Source organism: Periplaneta americana, chromosome 4 (assembly GCF_040183065.1).
Source record: "Periplaneta americana isolate PAMFEO1 chromosome 4, P.americana_PAMFEO1_priV1, whole genome shotgun sequence".
NCBI classification, from domain to species: domain Eukaryota; kingdom Metazoa; phylum Arthropoda; class Insecta; order Blattodea; family Blattidae; genus Periplaneta; species Periplaneta americana.
The window spans coordinates 144,464,661-144,487,481 of record NC_091120.1 but is presented as its reverse complement, the minus strand read 5'-3'; the positions used below and the strand labels follow the sequence as shown (position 1 = coordinate 144,487,481).

Here is a 22,821-nt window from a genome sequence, read left to right as displayed (position 1 = left end):
GGAACTGCTATTACCGAAAGACTATTATGTTGAATTCCTTCCTCAGAAATGTATAGTTTATATTGACAATTACGTCAATTCTCTTCTTCTTCTCAAAACCTTGTCAGAAAATGGTATCAACTGCAAAGGAACTACACATAATGATCGAGTGGAGAAAGCTCCATTACACGATATGAAGAGAGATCCCAGAGGTTCATACCACGCACTACAAGATGACAGAAATTGGAGAACACTTATCAAGTGGCATGACAACAGTGTAGTTACTGTAGCTACCAACATATGCAATGACAATGTTCTGGGACTAGGAAAATGTTCTGGAGGGAGTAAAAATCAAAAGAAGTGTGGAAAGTGTTCTAAGTTTCGATGTGTGAGATGTAATGTTGGTTTACATCCGAAGAACAGTTTCTTGCAATTCCAGTTGCGATAACAATGTTATTATATTTGCTAACACGAAACAGTGCCATTGTTTACAAAATGTATCAACTTATTATTGTTATTATTACATATGTAGTGCAAAACACATGAAACATCACGTGTACCAAATGCTTACTCATATGAACAGAAAATTTATTTGTACTACACACCAACGCCCAGCGTATGATTTTTCATACGGCTTAAAAAACACATGTAACATACATTATTCTCAAAAAATGAAACCATTATATGTCATAAGTGATCTAAGGGCATACTAGAACTCAAATTTACTACAAAAATTAAAAAATATTTTATTTCGGGATATAATGGGTAGAAAGGAGTAATTTGCAGGTTAGTATGATAACTCGTGACCAGAATATTGTACTAAATGTAAATATAAAAATTGGAGATTTATCCTTCGAAGGGGTGGAAAAATTCAAATATCTTGGAGCAACAGTAACAAATATAAATGACACTCGGGAGGAAATTAAACGCAGAATAAATATGGGATATGCGTGTTATTATTCGGTTGAGAAACTTTTATCATCTAGTCTGCTGTCAAAAAATCTGAAAGTTAGAATTTATAAAACAGTTATATTACCGGTTGTTCTGTATGGTTGTGAAACTTGGACTCTCACTCTGAGAGAGGAACATAGGTTAAGGGTGTTTGAAAATAAGGTGCTTAGGAAAATATTTGGGGCTAAGCGGGATGAAGTTACAGGAGAATGGAGAAAGTTACACAACGCAGAACTGCACGCATTGTATTCTTCACCTGACATAATTAGGAACATTAAATCCAGACGTTTGAGATGGGCAGGGCATGTAGCACGTATGGGCGAATCCAGAAATGTATAGAGTGTTAGTTGGGAGACCGGAGGGAAAAAGACCTTTAGGGAGGCCGAGACGTAGATGGGAGGATAATATTAAAATGGATTTGAGGGAGGTGGGATATGATGATAGAGACTGGATTAATCTTGCACAGGATAGGGACCGATGGCGGGCTTATGTGAAGGCGGCAATGAACCTTCGGGTTCCTTAAAAGCCATTTGTAAGTAAGTATGATAACTCTACAATCTGAATTTATGTTAATAAGAGAATTGTCATTAAATGATATATAATTCCCCACGGCGTTCTATCAGATTTCATAAGAGTTCATTTTTTTAGTCTCGAGGACAGGGAGATTCTGAGTATTTGCAGCGTGGGAATAGTTTTCTTTGAGTTCCATAATTTCAGCGATTATTACCATTTGTAGTAAAATAGGAAACTACCTATGTAATTCTATCCCTAAGGAGAGGAAAAATAGCTTCACTTCAAAATAGATGCACGTAACATGCCATATGACGGAAAATAGCTCTCAATCTCTATATACTTTCTAAGGCATAAAAGGTCGAAAATAGTTATTGACTCCAAAATTATTGAACAAGTTAGTAATTTTAAATATTTAGGATGCAACATTTCTCATGTGGAAAAAAGAGATATGGAAGAAAAGATGCATAGATTTCAAGGTATATGCGGAACAATTAGACGGAGCTTAGGAAAAAGAACAACGAAAGAAACACAGTTAAAAAGCTACAAAACAGTAACCCTTCCAGTACTACTTTACGGAGCAGAGACATGGACCTTAACAGAAAGAGACAAAAGACGACTAGAAGCCTCAGAAATGAAATTCCTAAGATCAGTGGCGGGATATTCTTTATTACAACACAAGAGGAATGAAGATATCAGAAAAGAATTAAGGATAGAGGGCATAACACAAAACTTAACAAATCAACGAAATAGGTGGATGGAACATCTAGAAAGGATGGAGGATCACCGAATTCCCAAGAAAGCTTTCCAGTATGCTCCAAGAAGTTTCGTTGGAGAGAACAATTCTAATGGGGACGGAACGGGCCTACCGGCTCAACCCGTGATGATGATGATGATAATGATGATGATAATATATATATATATATATTTATATATATAACTGATTAGTTATACTGTAAGTTGAAAGTGTAAACTCATACCTTATTGTTGAGGGGCTGGGGGAGGGGATGAGGACGGGTCGTCGTCCCCCTTCTTTGCATCTTGTCCCTGATCTTCGGGAATTTCGGGAGCTAGTTCTTCGGTGTAGACCCTTTTTAATTCACCCCCCTCCACAACAACAAAGTGGCCGGTGTTTCTCCTGCTGTAAGGAATAAAGATTGGCGGTGGGGTTTCTTCTTCTGCCAACTGCCCGCCCTGACCACTCTGGCCTGGCTCTTGTCCTTCCTCTGGTTGACGAGGTGGATATTTGGAATAGTCGGTGACCTTGATTTCTTCCTCAGATGGTGTATTCAGGTCCTCTTCGCGCAGTTTCGGGCGCCTGTGCCTGTCCTTGAATAGGATCTCTTTGGGATAGAGCCCCTGAGGACCAATCCGTTTCTCGCCGGTGATGATCTTATATATACCGTATCCTGTGCCTATCAGGGACCCTACGCCAATTGATGTAGCTCCAAACTCTAGTACTCTTCGATTATGGGAAAGATATCTTACCGCTGTTCTGAATGAGCTGAACATTTTTCTAATATTCAGAACGTATGTAACACAGCAACGGCATTGCTATTGTTGTCATGCATCGTCTCCATAGAGACCGCAGTTATTGTTTCATGTAGATCAGCGGTGAACAAACTGGGTATCGTGGTTACATCGTGTAATCAAAGTCATTCATACTGGTAAGGGGAGTTTCCTGTACATTGCTCTCTGTCTCGCTCACGTACTGAAGGTATCAGTGTCGGTACCATGTCGCTCTACAAACCCTCTGTCTCTCTACGAGCAGGAAATAACGTTTCGTACAGAATGAGAAGAGGAATTTATTCGATGTTCTGTCGGAGAAAATGTTAATGTTCAATTAGTAGTCGTATATAGAAGCGACATTACTGTTTTCTTGCAACCCAACATCAATAACCTGTTCATTAATGTTCATGCGTGTGCACGTTGCACTCATCTTGTTCAAGTTTCATAGTAAAGGGTGAGAGAAATTTGGACTTTCATTTCTTTCATTTAACATAATGGTCATTCGCTGCGAAAAAAGTGAATGCCATTTTCATTGTTATGTAATTGTACGTCCTCGTCATCGTCATCATCAATCACTATCATAATTTGAACTCCGTTAATAGTTGTTGTTGTTTTCTAATGCCAGGCGTTTGACAATAAAGTCATTTGACCTCTTGCACTCCAATATTTTTCAAAGATATTATCATGGCTAGCCACTGAAACACAGATTTTGAGGTGTTCCGAATCCATTTCTTGGTTTGAGTTGCACAATGGGCAGTTAGGGGACTGATATATTCCAATTCTATGCAGGTGTTTAGCCAAACAATCATGACCTGTTGCCAATCTAAATGCAGCTACAGACGATTTGCGTGGTAAATCGGGAATTAACTGTGGATTTTGATGCAGAGAGTTCCATTTTTTCCCTTGAGATTGTGTTATCAAATTTTGTTTGTTAAAGTCTAAGTATGTAGATTTAATAAATCTTTTCACAGAGTAATATGTAGATTTAGTAACAGGTCTGTAAGTAGCAGTGCTGCCCTTCTTTGCTAAAGCATCCGCATTCTCGTTTCCCAGGATTCCACAATGGGATGGTATCCACTGGAATACAATTCTTTTATTGAGTGATATTAATTGAGAGAGCATTTTAGTTATTTCTCCTGTTTGAGATGAAGGTGTGTGTTTAGAGACGATTGATAGAATAGCTGCTTTGGAGTCTGACAATATAACTGCATTCTTAAATTTATTGATGTGGCATAGAAGATTCCTGAGACTTTCACTTATTGCAATGATTTCACCATCAAAACTTGTTGTTCCATATCCAAGAGATCTATAAAGTGAGAAGAGACAGCACGTAACACCTGCACCGGCACCTTTTTCTCTGGAGATCAAGGATCCGTTAGTGTATAAATGAAGCCAGTTTTGTGGAGGGTACCTAATAATAATTGTCTCTAAAGACAATTGTTTCAGTATTTCAGTGTTTACTTCTGATTTCAGTATTTCTTCTGTTAAATTTAGATTATATTCTATATTTAATAGAGTTAAAGGGTTTGGCTGCAGAAGGGTATCTGTCGGATACTGGGGGGAGAGCCATTAATCCTTCCCATTGAAGGCTTTAAGGAACCAACCTGGACAAATACCCAATGTCCGATCCCTACCTTCCCGTGGTGCAGCTGATAGTAAGCGTAATTTTACGAGCTGAACTAAAGGGAGGGGCTACTCATCAATTAGCACTAGTCAGCTTGATGAGTTAATGATTGAATTGGGTATAATTTTCCTCTATTTAATACCTAATTCCCTCTTTACCCTTTCCTATCCAGTCCTCTGACTGAACTCTTACTTTCTTCGACCCCGACGGCATTAGAGCATTCGAGGCCTAGGGGTTCATTTCCCTTTCCTTCCTCCTCTTTCTACTTTTCTGTTCCTAGTGCTGACCTGCTATGGCACTAAAATCGTCCTCCGGTGGCTTAAGGAGGGAAAGCTGGTGATCACCACGATCTCCCAGCTAGGTCCAATGGACCCGTCGAGCAACAGCAGGTGTGGTCCTCCAGACATTCTGGGGGTTGTGTGTGAATGAAGTAGCCACCAAAACGTTAAAATATGGTGTTCACTTAAATCGGCTACAACTTGCCATTTAACCACTCCAATATGAAATGAGTACCATTAAGGTAAAATTATCCGGAGGTAAAATAGTCCCTCAATCGGATCTCCGGGCGGGGACTACTTTAAGGGTATATGTACGTGAACGACCACAAATATTATCAGAAAATTCGGGCTCTAAATTTCTAAAATTTTATAAGAAAATGAACTCATAATTTAAAAAAAAATACAAGGTACTACAACAAGACTTATTAGAACTTAAATATCTGATAAAAGTATAAAAAAGGTTACTAATAATGTTTTTCAAACCAGTTTTATTAGAGTATGAAAAAAAAATTCTGAAGTTACATCATTTGGTAACCATAACATTGTTATGGTCTCTTTGACATCTTTAATATTTTTTCTGCATGTAATAAACACTTATTTCTGAAAAGTAGATTACTCTCAGACATGTAGAGTTGTTTATTTTAATACAATTAATTCTTTATTTGTTCTATATAAAATACATTAAAATTTACATAATGTTTTGTGACCTAATTTTTCTATTTTCAAAGAAATGGGCATTATTGTAGTCTACCTTTTGCATAAATGCATGTTACATCAGTGTACAAAATTTCAGAATTCTATCTCTAACGGTTGTGGAGTTATGAAATATGTGTGAAAATTTTCAAATTTTGGAAAATTTAATTTGAAGTAAAAAGTAAATTCTTAAAAATATTATTAGTAACCTTTTTATATCTTTATCAGATATTTGAGTTCTAATAAGTCTTGTTGTGGTACCTTGTATTTTTTGTCCAATTGTGGGTTCATTTCCTTATAAAATTTTAGGGATTTAGAACCTGTATTTTCTGAGAATATGTGTGGTCGTTCACGTACTTAGAAATGTTTTTAATGAACAGAACTAGACTCTTGCGGAAGTTTCTAAATAGTCTTAAATGACCAATTCGTTATTTTTTTCTCCTCTCTCTCTCTCTCTCTCTCTCTCTCTCCTTCCTTTTTTTTTCTCTTTTTTTATTATCTTGATATATTACTTAATCGTTTGCATGCCATTTAGTACGACTTTGCTAATCAACATTTTATGTCTTGTAACCCACATGTATTCTCCTATTAGTATATTAACTGTATAGTATATCTGAAGTGAATTAATCGTCGAATTTATCTCGAGCATTTTAGGTCTTATAAATTGTATGTGTGCATGCGTGTGTGTTTTTTTTCCCCCTTATGTTATGTAACTGATTTTGATTATGTGTAATTTTCTACTTTATTTTATATATTATGTAACCGATCTTGACTATTTGTAATTTTATATTATGTAATTGATCTTGTCTATTGTAATTTTCTAAGGTATTTTCTTTTGTGTTGTTTTGTAATCTAATTTTGTATTTCATGTATATTATTGTAACCTGGTTGAGTGGAAGAGAAGGCCTCATGGCCTTAACTCTGCCAGGCAAAATAAACCTACTACTGCTACTGCTACTGCTACTGCTACTGCTACTGCTACTACTACTACTACTACTACTACTACTACTACTACTACTACTACTACTACTACTACTACTACTACTACTACTACTACCCTTAATGGTACAGAATCGACTGAACATCTTACAGTGGAATGCTGGTGGAATAACATCAGCCAAGAAGACTGAACTAGCCAATATACACTCCGTTAATAGTATACACACATTTGTTTAATAGACTTTAATTGCAGTGACTCTAATAGACTTTAATTGCAGTGACTCAAATTACATGCACAAGACCGCGCTGAATCAGTCCGCATAGAAGAATACTGCAACAATAAGTCCATAGAGCCCTAATACTTCTGCGAAGATAAGGATGAGGATCATCCCTATGAAGAGTCTAGGCTGTTGGGCATTCCCGCGCACTCCACTGTCACCAACGATGCCGATAGCAAAGCCGGCAGCCAGTCCACTTAAACCCACAGCCAGTCCGCCCCCGAAGTGAAGGAAACCTCTGCAATTAGAGAAATGAACATCAGTAAAGTTCATTGTTCTTTGAATACGCATGTCAGTAGCGTATAAAATGTTGTTTTATTTAACGATCCTCGCAACTGCAGAGGTTATATCGGCGTCGCCGGATGTGCCGGAATTTTGTCCCGCAGGAGTTCTTTTACATGCCAGTAAATCTACTGACATGAGCCTGTCACATTTAAGCACACTTAAATGCCATCGACCTGGCCCGGGATCGAACCCGCAACGTTGGGCATAGAAGGCCAGCGCTATACTAACTTGCCAACCAGGTCGACTCAGTAGCGTATAATAAGATAGAGATAGAGATAGTTTATTTTGCAAAAACATGTGGAACATGTATGGCATCGTCATATACAATCTATACTAATAATAAATCTGTAGCCGAAATTTTTCTGGTAACTTTCGATTTTCCAAAAATAATTGGTCCTAACATATTTTATAATTAACCACCCCGAAACCGAAAATAGCTTTTTTGAAATTTTTGTTTGTATGTCTGTCTGTCTGTCTGTCTGTCTATTTGTTACCTTTTCACGCGATAATGGCTGAACGGGTTTCGATGAAAATTGGTATATAAATTAAGTTCGTTGTAACTTACATTTTAGGCTATATGGCATTCAAAATACATTATTTAAAAGGGGAGTTATAAGGTGGCCTGAATTAAATAAATCGAAATATCTCGTTTATTATTGATTTTTATGAAAAATGTTACATAACAAAAGTTTCTTTAAAAATAATTTGCGATAAGGTTTATTCCTTGAAACATTTTGATAGGACTGATATTTAATGAGATAAATGAGTTTTAAAATTAAAATAACTGCCATCTAAGGCCGTGTAATGAATTAAAAAACAAATGACTTCGTCTGTAAGGGGCCTTGGACAACAACAATCGAAAGCTATGAAAGATAGCCTACAGAGAATGTTTCTGTGTTTGTATGAAGTAATATCGGATAACCGATTTGTATAATTAATTATTATTTCACCATTGGAAAGTGTAGTTTCTCTAGATGGACATAATGCTATAATGTTATTACAGTAACTTCTGATATAATATAATATAATATAATATGTAATATTATATAATATAATTTAGGTTATTTGAAGGGTTCACAACCATAGTGGGCCACGCGCCATTTACTGAATACGTAGAAAATAAGGGTTAAAATTAAGTTATTACCATAATTCAATGGAAACCTATAACAAGTAAAATAAAATATACACATTAAATCTAAATGATGTCAATCTTCATTAAACTATGGTTGCATGTAATAAAAATTAAGAAACAGGTTAAAGGAATTGTCATTGCACAAATGAGTGTCTCTGGACCAAAATGATCGCATTTTAATTATTTGGATAGAATTTAAATTAAGTAATATATTAAACGATTTATCCTTCTATCAAACACGAATGTTCCCTGGATCAAACGTCCTATTTTAATTATGTAATTACTTTATATTTATTTCTAACGGGTGCAGCGGAGCGCACGGTTACGGCTAGTTTAAAATACATGATGCCATACAATGGAAACAAATTAAGATACATCATACTCATCGACATCATAATATAGTCCTAATTCGTGTCCTAAACACTCGGAATGGAAGATTCCTTATATCAACAGGTAGACTATTATAGTACATTATGCAACGAGCCTATAATAATAGTAATTAAGAAGCGAGTATGGATGTTTATGAAACAAGCGCAAGCGAGTTTCATAATTATCATACGAGCTTCTTAATTACCATTATAGGCGAGTTTCATACTACTTTTTATGCTCGACCATATTTCTAACTTGAAATTATTCAGATGTATACATTTTATTTGTATCTGACAAGATCGGAAGTGACCTTGTTCTAGGTCGTGAATTGTGAGATGTGCGCAGACGCGAAAGTATTGATTTTTTCCGAGGAACAATAATGTCATTGACCTTGTGTAATCCCGTTAAACTTGGTATAACCTTGATTATTGAATTCGACATGGAAAAACGAGATGACAAATTGAATTTATTTGAATATTATTTACAATTAACGCTAATTATTATAGTAAGAGAACATAACCTTCTGCGACAGTATTGGATTTCCAGCCTCCGTGACTTTTCGCTAATTCTCTTTCGATAGCATATCTGAGAATAATCGATACTTGCGGTTTTATAACGGTACAAAGCTGACTTGTTATTGGCTGAACACCTGTAAGCTGAGTTGTCATTCATTAATTCATTCATTCATTTATTTTATTCCATAGATCTTACATGAGCAATGAAGCTTTAAGATGTGGAACATGTCAACATTTTACAATATTACAATTACAATTTTTACAAATTTTTATAGTTTTACAATTTAGTAATTTTCTACAATTTTTACAATGTTGTACAATTTTTTTTTACATTTTGGCGAGATGTAGTGAGATGAAATGAGGTCCGAGGATTCGCCAAAATATTACCCGGCATTTGCCTTTTCGGTGGGGGAAACCTCGGAAAAACCCAACCAGGTAATCAAATCAAAGGGGGTAATCAATCAAAGGTGTTGATGCCAAGGACTCGCCATAGACCATCCGGCTTCAGTCCCACGGCTGTGGAAAACCTCGGAAGAAACCAAAGTCCAAAGGGGGATCCAACCCAAGCCCGAACGCAGCTCCGGAACAGCAGCCCAGCGAGTCTGCCGACTGAGCTACATCGATGGCTCTACTAAAAGTATACAATACATAGCCAATCAGATTATTAAATTTACAAACGCAAACGATCATTCATAAGTTGAGCTATATTATAATACAAAACAATTTAATTAAATTTAAGGTATAAACAATTCAACCAGTTGTGATATACAGAAATTGATAATACATATCATGCAAACTACTTCAAATTACAAACACAAACAATTTATCAGTAGAGCTATATAGATTACTATTCAATTTAAAGCATATACAATTCATCGGCCAAAACTATACAAATATATACAATACAAAGTAGCATACTTTCATTAAGCTATAAAAATTTGTGCAATTAATATGAAGTAGATTAATTCAATTTATAATCATAAACAATTCATCAGTTGAGCTATACATATAACCATTCAATTTACAGTAGGTCTATATACAATTCATCAGTAGAGCTACACAGAGTAGTAATCATTTTAAGAACATATACAATTCATCAGCCAAACTATACAAACATATACAATCAAATTAGTTCAATTTACAAACTTATTTTCGTTAAGCTATACAATTCACATGAAGTAGATTAATTCAATTTATAAGCTTAAACAATTCATCAGTTGACGTATACAGTACATACAATTCATCAGTTATGCTAAACAAAAAAATACAATACATAGTAAACAGATTAAGTCAATATAAAAACATATTTTAGTTGAGCTATATAAAATTGTACATGTCATTTAAGTAGAATAATTCAATTCACAAGCATAAACAATTCATCAATTGTGTAGAAGGTATGAGTATATAGAAATTTGGTTAATTCTTTTCTGAACCTTTTCTCGTTGTTCTTCAAATCTTTAAGATTATTAGGCAGTGCATTGAAGACTGTTATACATGAATAGCGAACTCCTTTTTTAAAACAGCTTAGACTAACAGAGGGTAGATGAAGATCTGATTTATGTCTTGTATTAAAATGATGAATGTCTTGATTAGTACTGAATTTATCTTGGTTCTTAATATACAGCATCATTAGGGAAAGAATGTATTCACAAGGTAAAGTCAAGATTTCTAAATTTCGGAAAATATTTTTACATGAGGTCCTTTTATGCACACCGGCCATTATTCTTATAGCTTTCTTTTGTAAAACAAAAACGTGTTTAGCTTCAGACGAGTTACCCCAGAATATTAATCCATATTTCATTACAGAGTGAAAATATGCAAAGTATGACATTTTAAGTAAGTTTATATCACCAATAGTAGATAAGGATCTTAATGCATAACAGGCAGAGCTCAATTTACGAGTAATACATTCTATATGCGTTTTCCAGTTCAAGTGATTATCCAATTCTAAACCAAGAAACTTTGTGCTTATAGATTCTTTGAGATGAGTTCCATTTAATCGAATACTGTAGGAAACCTGAGCACTATTGTGTGTACTATTGGCTGAAAACACCTGTACTTTAATGAGTAGGTGTCCTTTAATGATATGCATTAAAGGACTGCTACCAGGTGTATAATTACTACATTTCGGCATGGTCGAGCATAAAATAATTTAAAAGCAAAGAATAGAAAACTGTTGTGAGTAATATTATATTTACATTTATCAATATATAAATTTGTATTATTTCTCGTAGAATATTTATGAACAGAAGTACATGCTATGTAATTATTAATGTTATTCCGAATGTAAAGGAGACAGGCCAGTACATACTTAGACGGCAATGAATTGATCTTAAAGCTTTCTTTTGTAATATGAAAAGAGCTTGAGCAGAAGTATGGTGACCGCAAAGAATAATACCATGATTTAAATGACTTTGTATATGGCTATGAAATATTGTAAACAATACCTTGTTAGGTAAATTATTCCTTAACAACCTTAACATATATAGGCCTTTACTTATTTTTTTAGCAACATAGTCAACATGAGTTTTCCATCCCATTCCAGGCTCAAGAAAGATGTCCTGAAACCTAACAGCAGTATTACTAACAGTAGTAAGACGATTAATAATAAGATAGATTGATTGTTATACTCGGACTTTTGATATTATGTAATATATATTTTAATGTGGGTGAGGTAAAAACGAAAAGGGTTTCGTAGCCAACTAATAAAAACAGCTCGTAAAGTTTATACTCACATAGAAGAATAACACTAATTGACAAAAGAAAAACACTATGAATTCTAACGACAGAAATTAATAGTGAGATTCAACAAGGGTGTCCCTTTTCACCAATACTTTTATCTTTAGTTAGTCGAATTCATCAGAAAATGGCTCATTGTTGTAAATAAAAACTGTATAATTAATAAAATAAATTTAAATTGCATTTTATTTACCGACGACTTTAACGTAATTATTGCAGATTCAAAAGACGACCTTCAAATGGCTACATACAAGGTGTGGCAAATAACAGAGGATTTTTAGCCTTAACATATTCATTCATTCATTCATAGTGTTCTGTCCAAAGGCCGATCTTTCATTGAAAACCCAGCATTCTCCAGTCTTTCCTATTTTTTGATTTCCTCTTTGTCTCTTCATATGACCCATAACATAACTTATATGTGTAAATAAAACCTAAATTATACTTGTTATTGCTTTCAAGTCCTACAAGATCCAAAGGGGTCAGCATGCTGGGCTCTTACGCAGAGGGCCCGGGTTCGATTCCCGGTCGGGTTGAATTTCCTGGTTGAGGTTTTTCCAGGGTTTTCCCTCAACCGTAAGGCAAATTCCAGGAAATTCGGGCCACAACATCCCTGAATATCACCGGCCCCATTCATCACCGAAATCATATTCATAACAAATCAGTAATACATATACAATCGCCATCTAGTTCACAACAATAGAACCAGTCTCAACAATAGTACACAGGCCTTCGGATTTCACCTAAAAGATTAACTCGCGATATGACCAAAGATGTTAAAGCGGGTATAAATAACAGCGAGTGAAAAAAAAAAGATTCAAAATAGCTGTAGATAATAAAATCATTGAATAAGTTAATTTCACTACCTTCGATGCAATATATCTCACCTAAAATATATTATGGAAAATAGGCTTATGAAATATCAAAGAATGTGTGAAACAGTGACGAGGAATTTAAATAAAGGGACAAGAAAACAAAATCAGATGAAGTTTTAAAATGATGATCATCTCTGTATTTATGTATGTTTCAAAGACATGATCTTAACACAAAGGAAAGGGGAATTTAAATACAGAAATAAAAGATCGCAGAAGAAACTGAAAATAACACATTAATCCTATGATAGAAAATGGAATTCTATACATGAGCCGTTCAGAGCAGAAGTGGTGTAAGTCAAAAATGGATAATGAGGGTAAAAGTAAACATTCTGTAAAATACAGCGCAAGGTATCAATAATATTCAATTTCTTTAAACTATTAGTAGTCAGTGGATAGCAATAAGGCCATATTAATTGCTACTTTGCGCTGTACTTTACAGGATTTTTACTTTAAACCTCATTACTCAATTTTGACTTACACCACTTTTGCTCTGAGCGGCTCACAAACTGTTAAACTATGATGGTGGGATCAGTGCTAGACAGTAGGGACGGAACGGACCAAGTGACCCATATAACGATGATGGTGAATGGAATTACATTTTTTTTATCGGAAGATAAGTTATAATTCTTCCGACTTCAAAATTTTGCTGGTACAGAATCTCATTTACCACTTATGTAAGAAGCAAAATTAAAATAACGTCATATGCAGACCCATTGATTTTCACTAGAAATATTTCATGTCCACCGTCCCTGGTTCCTGAGAATATAGATTATGAACATTTTTCAAATAAAAAATTCGAGACGAAACCGGGATTCGATCCCGGTCATCTTGTTTGAAAGGCCAAAAGTGTGACCACTCTTAAGTTTCATGCCTAGTATAAGGTGTATGTGGTACTGTTCCCTTCTATCACAGACTTCTGGAATGCAGGCATATTCCCCATCCCATTGTAACCTGCCCGAATTCATGCGGTATTAATGGTACCTGCATGCGTCAGTTTCGACAGGAAGTTTTCACTAAGTGCACGCATTTTAACGCAGCATGGCCACTAAAAGAAGTGAGTGACGCTTTAGAAGCCATTAGAATTACGAATATTTCTATGAAGCTAGAGGAGGGAGTATGAAGCTAGGAGAGGGAGCAGTGAAATTGCAACTGAAATAATGAACATAGAATTTAATTTAGAAAGTGTATATTGGGCAAGTAGGAGACAACAGAGTAAAATGACTGATTACTTCACTCCTCAGTAAATAAGTTTGGTGAGTAATGAACAAACTGTTTTAATACAGAATACTGTATTTATAATTGTACATGTATTTTATTGTGTTCATGGTATGCTTAAAAGTGAATACATAAATCTAAAATAAGCCTAATTATGTTTATTATTTTTCATTTTCCACCTCACTAGACTGATAATATGAATCTCGGTTACTACGACACTCGTTTATAACAACATAATTTTCAAGGTCCCTTGGATGTCGTTATAACCAAGTTCTACTGTATTTCAGATTTCATATTCGATTCTGTCCAAGCTGAATTTCCCATTGAAAAAAAAAACACAAGATGTTTTTATTTCTTTACCTATTTGGTATCTGTTGAACTACATTGAGTTCTTCATTGACTTACTGCACCTATTTTGAAAGTGGGGCAACACGCAGGGTCACCGAGGACAGGAACCACACTTATCATAGTGGCACATTGTTAGTTATCTCTGGTTGAATGTCGTGGCTTACTTGTACACTGTGTACCCGCTGATGTTCTTCTTGATGTCATTGGCGATGAGAACTGCGACGACGAGCCCGTAGATAGCCAGGATGCCCGCCATGATGATGGGGACGAGGGATTTCATGATGAGGTCGGGTCGCATTACAGAGATGGCTGCGACAGCTGTGCCGGCTTTCGCGGTTCCAAACGCTGCTCCCAGAGCTAGAAAACATCGTACATTTGACAGATTCGTTGGCGTATTTCTTCGTTTCTATATCTAGTGTTTTTCGTAGCCTATCCCTAGCTGGTTTAGCAATATATCCGTATTTTAATATAATACAGAGTGTAAGAGAACGTACTACATTTCTTCTCAGATACAATTTTTGTAATTATGTTGAACAAAAAAGTAGACCCACAATCTTTTGCGGCTTTCGAAATTTAAAAAAAAAATACATTTTGTGTTACAATTTTGATTGTGAATTTCATGACATTGTTTCTATTAGTCCTCCTTGAGGGGACGGACACGGGTACGGGCTTGGGACTTCCCTCGCACGTAGGCCGCTTGAGTGGGCCCATTGTACTACCCTAAATAGAAGGTTGTGCATGCCCCCGCTGCAAATTCCACTGCGTGCCGTCACCGAACTGGTAGTAGTAGTAGTAGTAGCAGCAGCAGCAGCAGCAGCAGCAGTAGTTTCCCTGGCAGAGTTAAGGCCATCAGGCCTTCTCTTCCACTCAACCAGGATCAAATCACATACACAAAAATACATACTGGTAGGTATACAAATATTAATTTAAAAATAATAATAAACCTAATTAAGTAAAATAGAGAGATTGAATACATATGCACAATCAGTATTAACTTTAAAATAACAATTATATATATATATATATATATATATATATATATATATATATATATATATATATATATATACAGTATAATAAAAAAGAGACTGAATATATAATCACAAAAAGGAAAATACATTCTAGTATACAAGTATTAACTTAAAAAAAAAAAGAATTAACTTAATACATATGAATATAATCTCACAACTACAGGAATAGTAGAATTATTAGTATGATCAGCACAGCACGTGGTACATTGAGACAATGACAATTACCTAGATATAAGTGTTAATGGAAAAATAAAGTAATGACTGTGTAAAATAATAATAATAATAATAATAATAATAATAATAATAACAATAATAATACTTACTTACTTACTTACTGGCTTTTAAGGAACACGGAGGTTCATTGCCGCCCTCACATAAGCCCGCCATTGGTCCCTATCCTGAGCAAGATTAATCCAGTCTCTACCATGATATCCTACCTCCCTCAAATCCATTTTAATATTATCTTCCCATCTACGTCTCGGCCTCCCCAAAGGTCTTTTGCCCTCCGGCCTTCCAACTAACAATAAAAAAAAATAATAATAATAAATAAAATTATACCTAAAAAACTAGTTCTGTGCATTTAAAATATTTCTAAACAACCTAATTTTAAACAACTGAGGACTAAGACTACGTCTGATTTCCAGCGCCAGCGAATTCCATGAGCATTCGATACAGAATCCCTTTATCTTTCCGCATAGACATCACCGCGGTTCCTTAACCTCTGGTCCCACGAGCTACCATGGGCCCCAGCGGAATATATAGCACCACCACCACCAGCAACTAATGACCACATACCACAGGGTCCAAGTTCGGTGACATCCCGCAAGCTACTCTACATCGGAGTAAGCCCGAAATATGGGAAAGAAACGATGATAACAAAAGAGGAGAAGTGTAATTATCATGATGAAATGAGTTCGAGGTTTAACGCCGAAAGTTACTCTGCAAGTCAGTTGGTTCCATAATTGACCTTTCTAGAACATGTGAAAAAGACATCAATTGAGCGAATCAAGCAACTGAACCTATTAGATCTATGAATGGAGTCGCCTGCCGCATAGATTTATAAAAACAAGTACAAAAATATTACTCTACAAATAATAGTATAGTACATTATGCAACGAGCCTATAATGGTAGTAATTAAGACGCGAGGATGTTTATGAAACGAGCGCAAGCGAATTTCATAATTTTCATACGAGCGTCTTAATTACCATTATAGGCAAGTTCCATACGACTTTTTATGCTCGACCATATTTCTAACTTGAAATTATTCATAAGTATTCATGTTATTATGTGAGTGCAATAGCCTACATCATACATTGTGAGATGTGCGCAGACGCGAAAGTACTATAGGCAAGTTTCATACGACTTTTTATGCTCGACCATATTTCTAACTTGAAATTATTCATAAGGATTCATGTTATTGTTATGTGAGTGAGTGCAATAGCCTACATCATAAATTGTGAGATGTGCGCAGACGCGAAAGTATTGATTTTTTCCGGGAAACGAATGCCGACGACCTTGATATAATCTAAAGAGTAAGATAAACATTAGTCTTGATATAACCTTGAAATTGAATTCGACATTGAAAAACGAGATGACAAATTGAATTTATTTTAATATTATTTACAATTAACGCTAATTATTATAGTAACAGAACATAACCTTCTGCGACAGTATTGGATTTCCAGCCTCCGTGACGTTTCGATACTTGTCTTTCGATTGCATATCCGAGAATAACCGAAAACCTGAACTTTAATGAATAGGTGTACTTTAATGACATGCATTAAAGGACTGCTACCAGGTGTATGATTACTACATTTCGGCATGGTCGAGCATAAAAAATATAAGTTATCTGCTTACATATAGCACAGAAAGTTGGATATTAAAAAGCGGGTCCGAGTACAAATCCTGTTTGGGACAAGTTACCTAGTTTTGTTAAAACTGAGAAATTGCTTAAAAATGAAAGTGGTTGAAATGGGTAGTCTTCGTAGAATCATGCGAGTAGGTTTGTCAAGAATGCAGCATATTAGAAATAAGGAATTCAGAGAAGGGATGGATTTAAGAGAAAGGACCATAGATCTGTTGGAAAAGAGAAGTCTACAATGGTGTGGGCACGTACAGAGAATGGTGGATGGAAGATTGCCAAAGCAAGTTATAAATTGGTCACCAGCAGGCAGTAGAAGAGGAAGAGCCAGTATAATATGGCATAGAGGAAGTGATAAAGCCTAGAGAGAATAGATTTAGAAGAGGGAAAATGACAAGGCCGAAATTTGAAGGAAACGAATAAAAAGCAACCGCTGAAAAGGGGAACGCTTGTAAAAGAAGAAGAAAAAGAAGATACCCAGATGACCAAGAACATCATGGCCAAAGAATCTCAAACATTGATTTGGACAGTCCCCTGTGCAACTGTGAATCAATTTATGATCGCTAAAGCCAACTTATATGACAGCGATAGTTAAACATTCACAGCATTAGAATAATTAGTACGATCAATTATAGCCACTGCCCTTAAACATGCCGATTACAACACCTTTGAAGAAGTGCATGGTCTCTCCGTCACTGGCAGTACACGGCGCATAGATATAATAGCTTTCAAGGAATCTACAAGATCTGGATACATAATTGATCCCACTGTGCGTTTCGAAACGGATGAGAAACAGCCAGCAGAAGTGGATAATGAAAAAAAGAATATCTGCAGTCCTACCATTCCCTATTACCTCAAAAAATACCAGCTAAAAGAGCTTGAAGTAATCGGAGCAAGAAGGTACCGCTACTCTCTTCATGAAAGATGTGTTTAAGAGGCTTGGAATACCTACATCTATTATTCCGATTGTAACCTTAGCTGCATTGAAAGGGTCAATTGCTCTCCTGAAGAATCACCTATATTCGAAATCAGACTAAGTTCAGTAGCATTCTTTACTTTTTTGTAACACTTACCTTTCTAAAAATAGGTATATTTTCACTAATCAAAAAAAATATTTGCAGGAAATTATTTGTAGGAATTTCATTGTTAAAACAAAATCAATGGTTTTTTCATGAACTTGTTAAAATTTCTATGGTTAAGTACTCTTTGTCCCTTGTGGTAGCTCACGAATGGTGAGAAGATATATAAATTAGAAATTATAATAATAATAATAATAATAATAATAATAATAATAATATAATATTAATAATAATGCTCCTGTTATAGGACTACAGGTAAGATTTGTTGGCCATTTCTCGACTACATTGAATTTCAGCTCTGAATCATTGCATTTGAAAACGTCGTTAATTTAAGTACATAAATACTACTACTGCTAAAATACATTAAAGGTTATATGTTACAGTTGTATGAACACTAATAAATACATTAATATTGTTAAAGATATTAGTTATAGTCAGATATGTTTCGGAGATGCTTCTCCATCTTCAGTGACTATTTACCACGACGGGTGGTTCAATTGATCGAACCGTGTTGTTGCTTGGCTTAAAGGAGAATAACCAGCTGAACCACCCGTCGTGGTAAATAGTCACTGAAGATGGAGAAGCATTTCCGAAACATGTCTGACTATAACTAATATCTTTAACAATCTTATTGTATTTATTAGTGTTCATACAACCGTAACATATCACCTTTAATGTATTTTATCAAATCTATGAACACTGTATTATTGACCTAACATGTGTGTTTTAGCTTTAAATACTACTACTGCTATTATTACTACAATTTCCGGGGATTTTCTGTTTTCGTCTCTTGCACTAAAAAGTGCAACTTACTTTATTGGTGAAATATGAATGCAAATTATTGAGTACAAAATCTTAAATTATAAATTAAAATCGTAGATTTATAAATGTAAAATGATAACTTACAATTTGAATACTTACAACTAAAAACTATGGCAGAAACTGCGCCCATAACTCCAAAAAATAATGCATAAACTGGATTAGAATTCACCGGAGCGTTGTCTTTTATCTGAAACATGGTACCATCTGTCTTGCAGGCGAGGTAAATAAAACGGAAAATAAGCCTGTCTTCAACTCACAACATCTGAATATGCACAGCCAGTTAATTGTGTGGTACTGCAGTTTAGATAAAACAAATTGGTGAATTACTGTAACTTGTTCTGAACTTTATTGACATATTATACATGACTTTATATGTAGAGATAACGTAACTACATTCCATCGTAAATGATCGAGCATATTATGCAATTATCTACATTATTGAGTTGCTGTCATGCGTACCAACTTATGAAATGCAGTTGTAACATTTTCGAAGTGTTACCACAGTTTAGTATATACAGTCACGAAGCTTGAGTTGTGAGGGTGCTAGGAACAATAGACTGTGCCGGTACTATTTCGCATTTTCTGTAATGAGGCGATATTAGCGATCCTAGTGGTTAGCAACAATCTATGGATGCATATTTACTAGGTATTGAGCTTCGTGACTGTACATACTAGACTGTGGTGTTATTCTTTCTTATATTGTTGACTGTTTTCTTTTGTCGAGAGGTTTTATTTGCATTTTATATTATTCTTGCTCAAACTTGAAAACATTAAATATTAACGAAGTGGCCTAGATATAATTTTTTATTCTTAAACATTGTTTTGCCTTGAAGATTCATGTTACTTTTCTGAGTTCATTCATTTAGTGTTCTGTCCAAGGATAGGTCTTTCGCTGCAAACCCAGTTTTCTGCAATCTTTCCTATTTTCTGCCTTCCTCTTTGTTTTCTCGTATGATCCATATATCTTAATGTGTCTGTGATCCGATATCTTCTTTTACCCCGAACTCTTCTCCCGTTCACCATTTCTTCTCAGCCAGTGACCCAACCAATATTCCTTATTCTCTTACTGATCAGTTTCAGCGTCATTCTTTCTTCACCCACTTAAAATTAAAATATTACATATTCAATTCAGTGGTTTCGGAAACGTTTTTGTTAATGAAATATAAGTAGGCCTTACTTACTTACTCACTTACTTATTGGCTTTTAAGGAACCCGGAAGTTCATTGCCGCCCTCACATAAGCCCGCCATTGATCCCTATCCTGAGCAAGATTAATCCAGTCTCTACCATCATATCCCACCTCCCTCACATCCATTTTAATATTATCTTCCCATCTACGTCTCGGCCTCCCCAAAGGTCTTTTTCCAGCCGGCCTCCCAACTAACACTCTATATACATTTCTGGATTCGCCCATACGTGCTACATGCCCTGCCCATCTCAAACGTCTGGATTTAATGCTCCTAATTATGCCAGGTAAAGAATACAATGCGTGCATCTCTGCGTTGTGTAACTTTCTCAATTCTCCTGTAATTTCATCCCTCTTAGCCCCAAATATTTTCCTAAGAACCTTATTCTCAAACACACTTAATCTCTGTTCCTCTCTCAAAGTGAGAGTCCAAGCTTCACAACCATATAGAACAACCGGTAAAATAACTGTTTTATAAATTCTAACTCAGATTTTTTGACAGCAGACTAGATGACAAAAGCTTCTCAACCGAATAATAACAGGCATTTCTCATATTTATTCTGCGTTTAATTTCCTCCTGAGTGTAATTTATATTTGTTACTGTTGCTCTAAGATATTTGAATTTTTCCACCTCTTCGAAGAATAAATCTCCAATTTTTATATTTCCATTTCGTACAATATTCTGGTCACGAGACATAATCATATACTTAGTTTTTTCGGGATTTACTTCCAACTCTATCGCTTTACTTGCTTCAAGTAGAATTATCGTGTTTTCCCTAATGGTTTGTGGATTTTCTCCTAACATATTCACATCATCCGCATAGACAAGAAGCTGATGTAACCCGTTCAATTCCAAACCCTCAGTGTTATCCTGAAATTTCCTAATGGCATATTCTAGAGCGAAGTTAAAAAGTAAAGGTGATAGTGCATCTCCCTGCTTTAGCCCGCAGTGAATTGGAAAAGCATCAGATAGAAACTGGCCTATACGGACTCTGCTGTAAGTTTCACTAAGACACATTTTAATTAATTGAACTAGTTTCTTAGGAATACCAAATCCAATAAGAATATCATATAAAATTTCTCTCTTAACCGAGTCATACGCCTTTTTGAAATCTATGAATAATTGATGTACTGTACCCTTATACTCCCATTTTTTCTCCAATATCTGTCGAATACAAAAAATCTGATCAATAGTCGATCTATTACGCCTAAAACCACACTGATGATCCCCAATAATTTCATGGAGTTAATCTTCTCAAAAGGATATTCGACAAAATTTTATACGATGTCAACAAAAGTGATAGTCCTCGAAAGTTACTACAGTTAGTCTTGTCCCCCTATAAGTAGGCCTATTGGTGTTAATTCTTAACGAGATGTTTCTCTTAAAGTAAGTTTTTCATTCAGTCCGACACGACATTCATTTTCTGTGAATGTAGTTTTTAGAAATGTAGGCATAATTATATGGTCTGTAATTTCTGCTTTTTGAAGAAAGTAATGAAGTAATTTCTAAAATTAGATCTAAAATATTTTTTTCTGAATTTCCTATCTCCCTGTAGTGATTTTAAGACTTTGAGGAATTTTGCGCCAAATAAGCAAATGAAAGGCTCGTGTGAGTTCAATTCTGTATACTGCCTGTCTTAGGAGTTAAGTGTTCGATGGCAAGGTTAGAAAGCAGGTTTTTTTGGCGGAATATTCCAGGTAATCTATTACTGAAATGCTGTTTAAGATAATTATGTGTATTACATAATCTGTAACAAATGTAAATGATACTCGGGAGGAAATTAAACACACAATAAATATGGGAAATGCCTGTTATTATTCGGTTGAGAAACTTTTATCATCCAGTCTGCTGTCAAAAAATCTGAAAGTCAGAATTTATGAAACAGTTATATTATCGGCTGTTCTGTATAGTTGTGAAACTTGGACTCTCACTCTGAGAGAGAAACATAGGTTAATGGTGTTTGAGAATAAGGTGCTTAGGAAAATATTTGGGCCTATGCGACATGAAGTTACAGGAGAATGGAGAAAGTTACACAACGCAGAGCTGCACGCATTGTATTCTTCACCTGACATAATTAGGAACATTAAATCCAGACGTTTGAGATGGGCAGGGCATGTAGCACGTATGGGCGAATCCAGAAATGCATATAGAGTGTTAGTTGGGAGACCGGATAGAAAAAGACCTTTAGGGAGACCGAGACGTAGATGGGAAGATAATATTAAAATGGATTTGAGGGAGGTGGGATATGATGATAGAGACTGGATTAATCTTGCACTGGATAGGGACCGATAGCGGGCTTATGTGAGGGCGGCAATGAACCTTCGGGTTCCTTAAAAGCCATTTGTAAGTATTATTATTATTGTTATTGTTATTATTATTATTATTATTATTATTATTATTATTATTATTATTATTATACTCTGTCTACAAAGGCCTAAATTATTTCCATCGGAAACAGGGTTTGCAAAATCGATTATCGAAAAATCGTATCTTTTTTTTTTCCTTGTGCTGTCTCTATTTAACTTGAAAACTAGTGTATATAGGCTATGCGTTACCTTTTTTTGAAGATTGTTATTAATTAATTTTCTTCAATATAACCTATTTA

The 22,821-nt window shown here is 35.2% G+C and overlaps 1 protein-coding gene across 4 annotated transcripts in view; it reads right to left on the bottom strand.

Moving 5' to 3' along the window:
- LOC138698252 (V-type proton ATPase 16 kDa proteolipid subunit c-like) overlaps window positions 1–22,821 on the bottom strand; it is a 65,932-nt gene that overhangs the window by 2,962 nt on the left and 40,149 nt on the right. The window contains exons 2-4 of one of the 4 annotated variants that reach the window (XM_069824042.1): window positions 19,130–19,217; window positions 14,401–14,593; window positions 6,775–6,999 (exon numbers count right to left, since the gene is read on the bottom strand). In XM_069824042.1, coding sequence (XP_069680143.1) covers window positions 6,795–6,999; window positions 14,401–14,593; window positions 19,130–19,217 — 486 coding nt within the window. In that variant the 3' untranslated portion in view covers window positions 6,775–6,794. Of the gene's footprint in view, window positions 1–6,631; window positions 7,000–14,400; window positions 14,594–19,129; window positions 19,482–22,821 lie in introns of those variants that run through there. The other 3 variants (XM_069824041.1, XM_069824043.1, XM_069824044.1) reach the window with 3 other exon arrangements.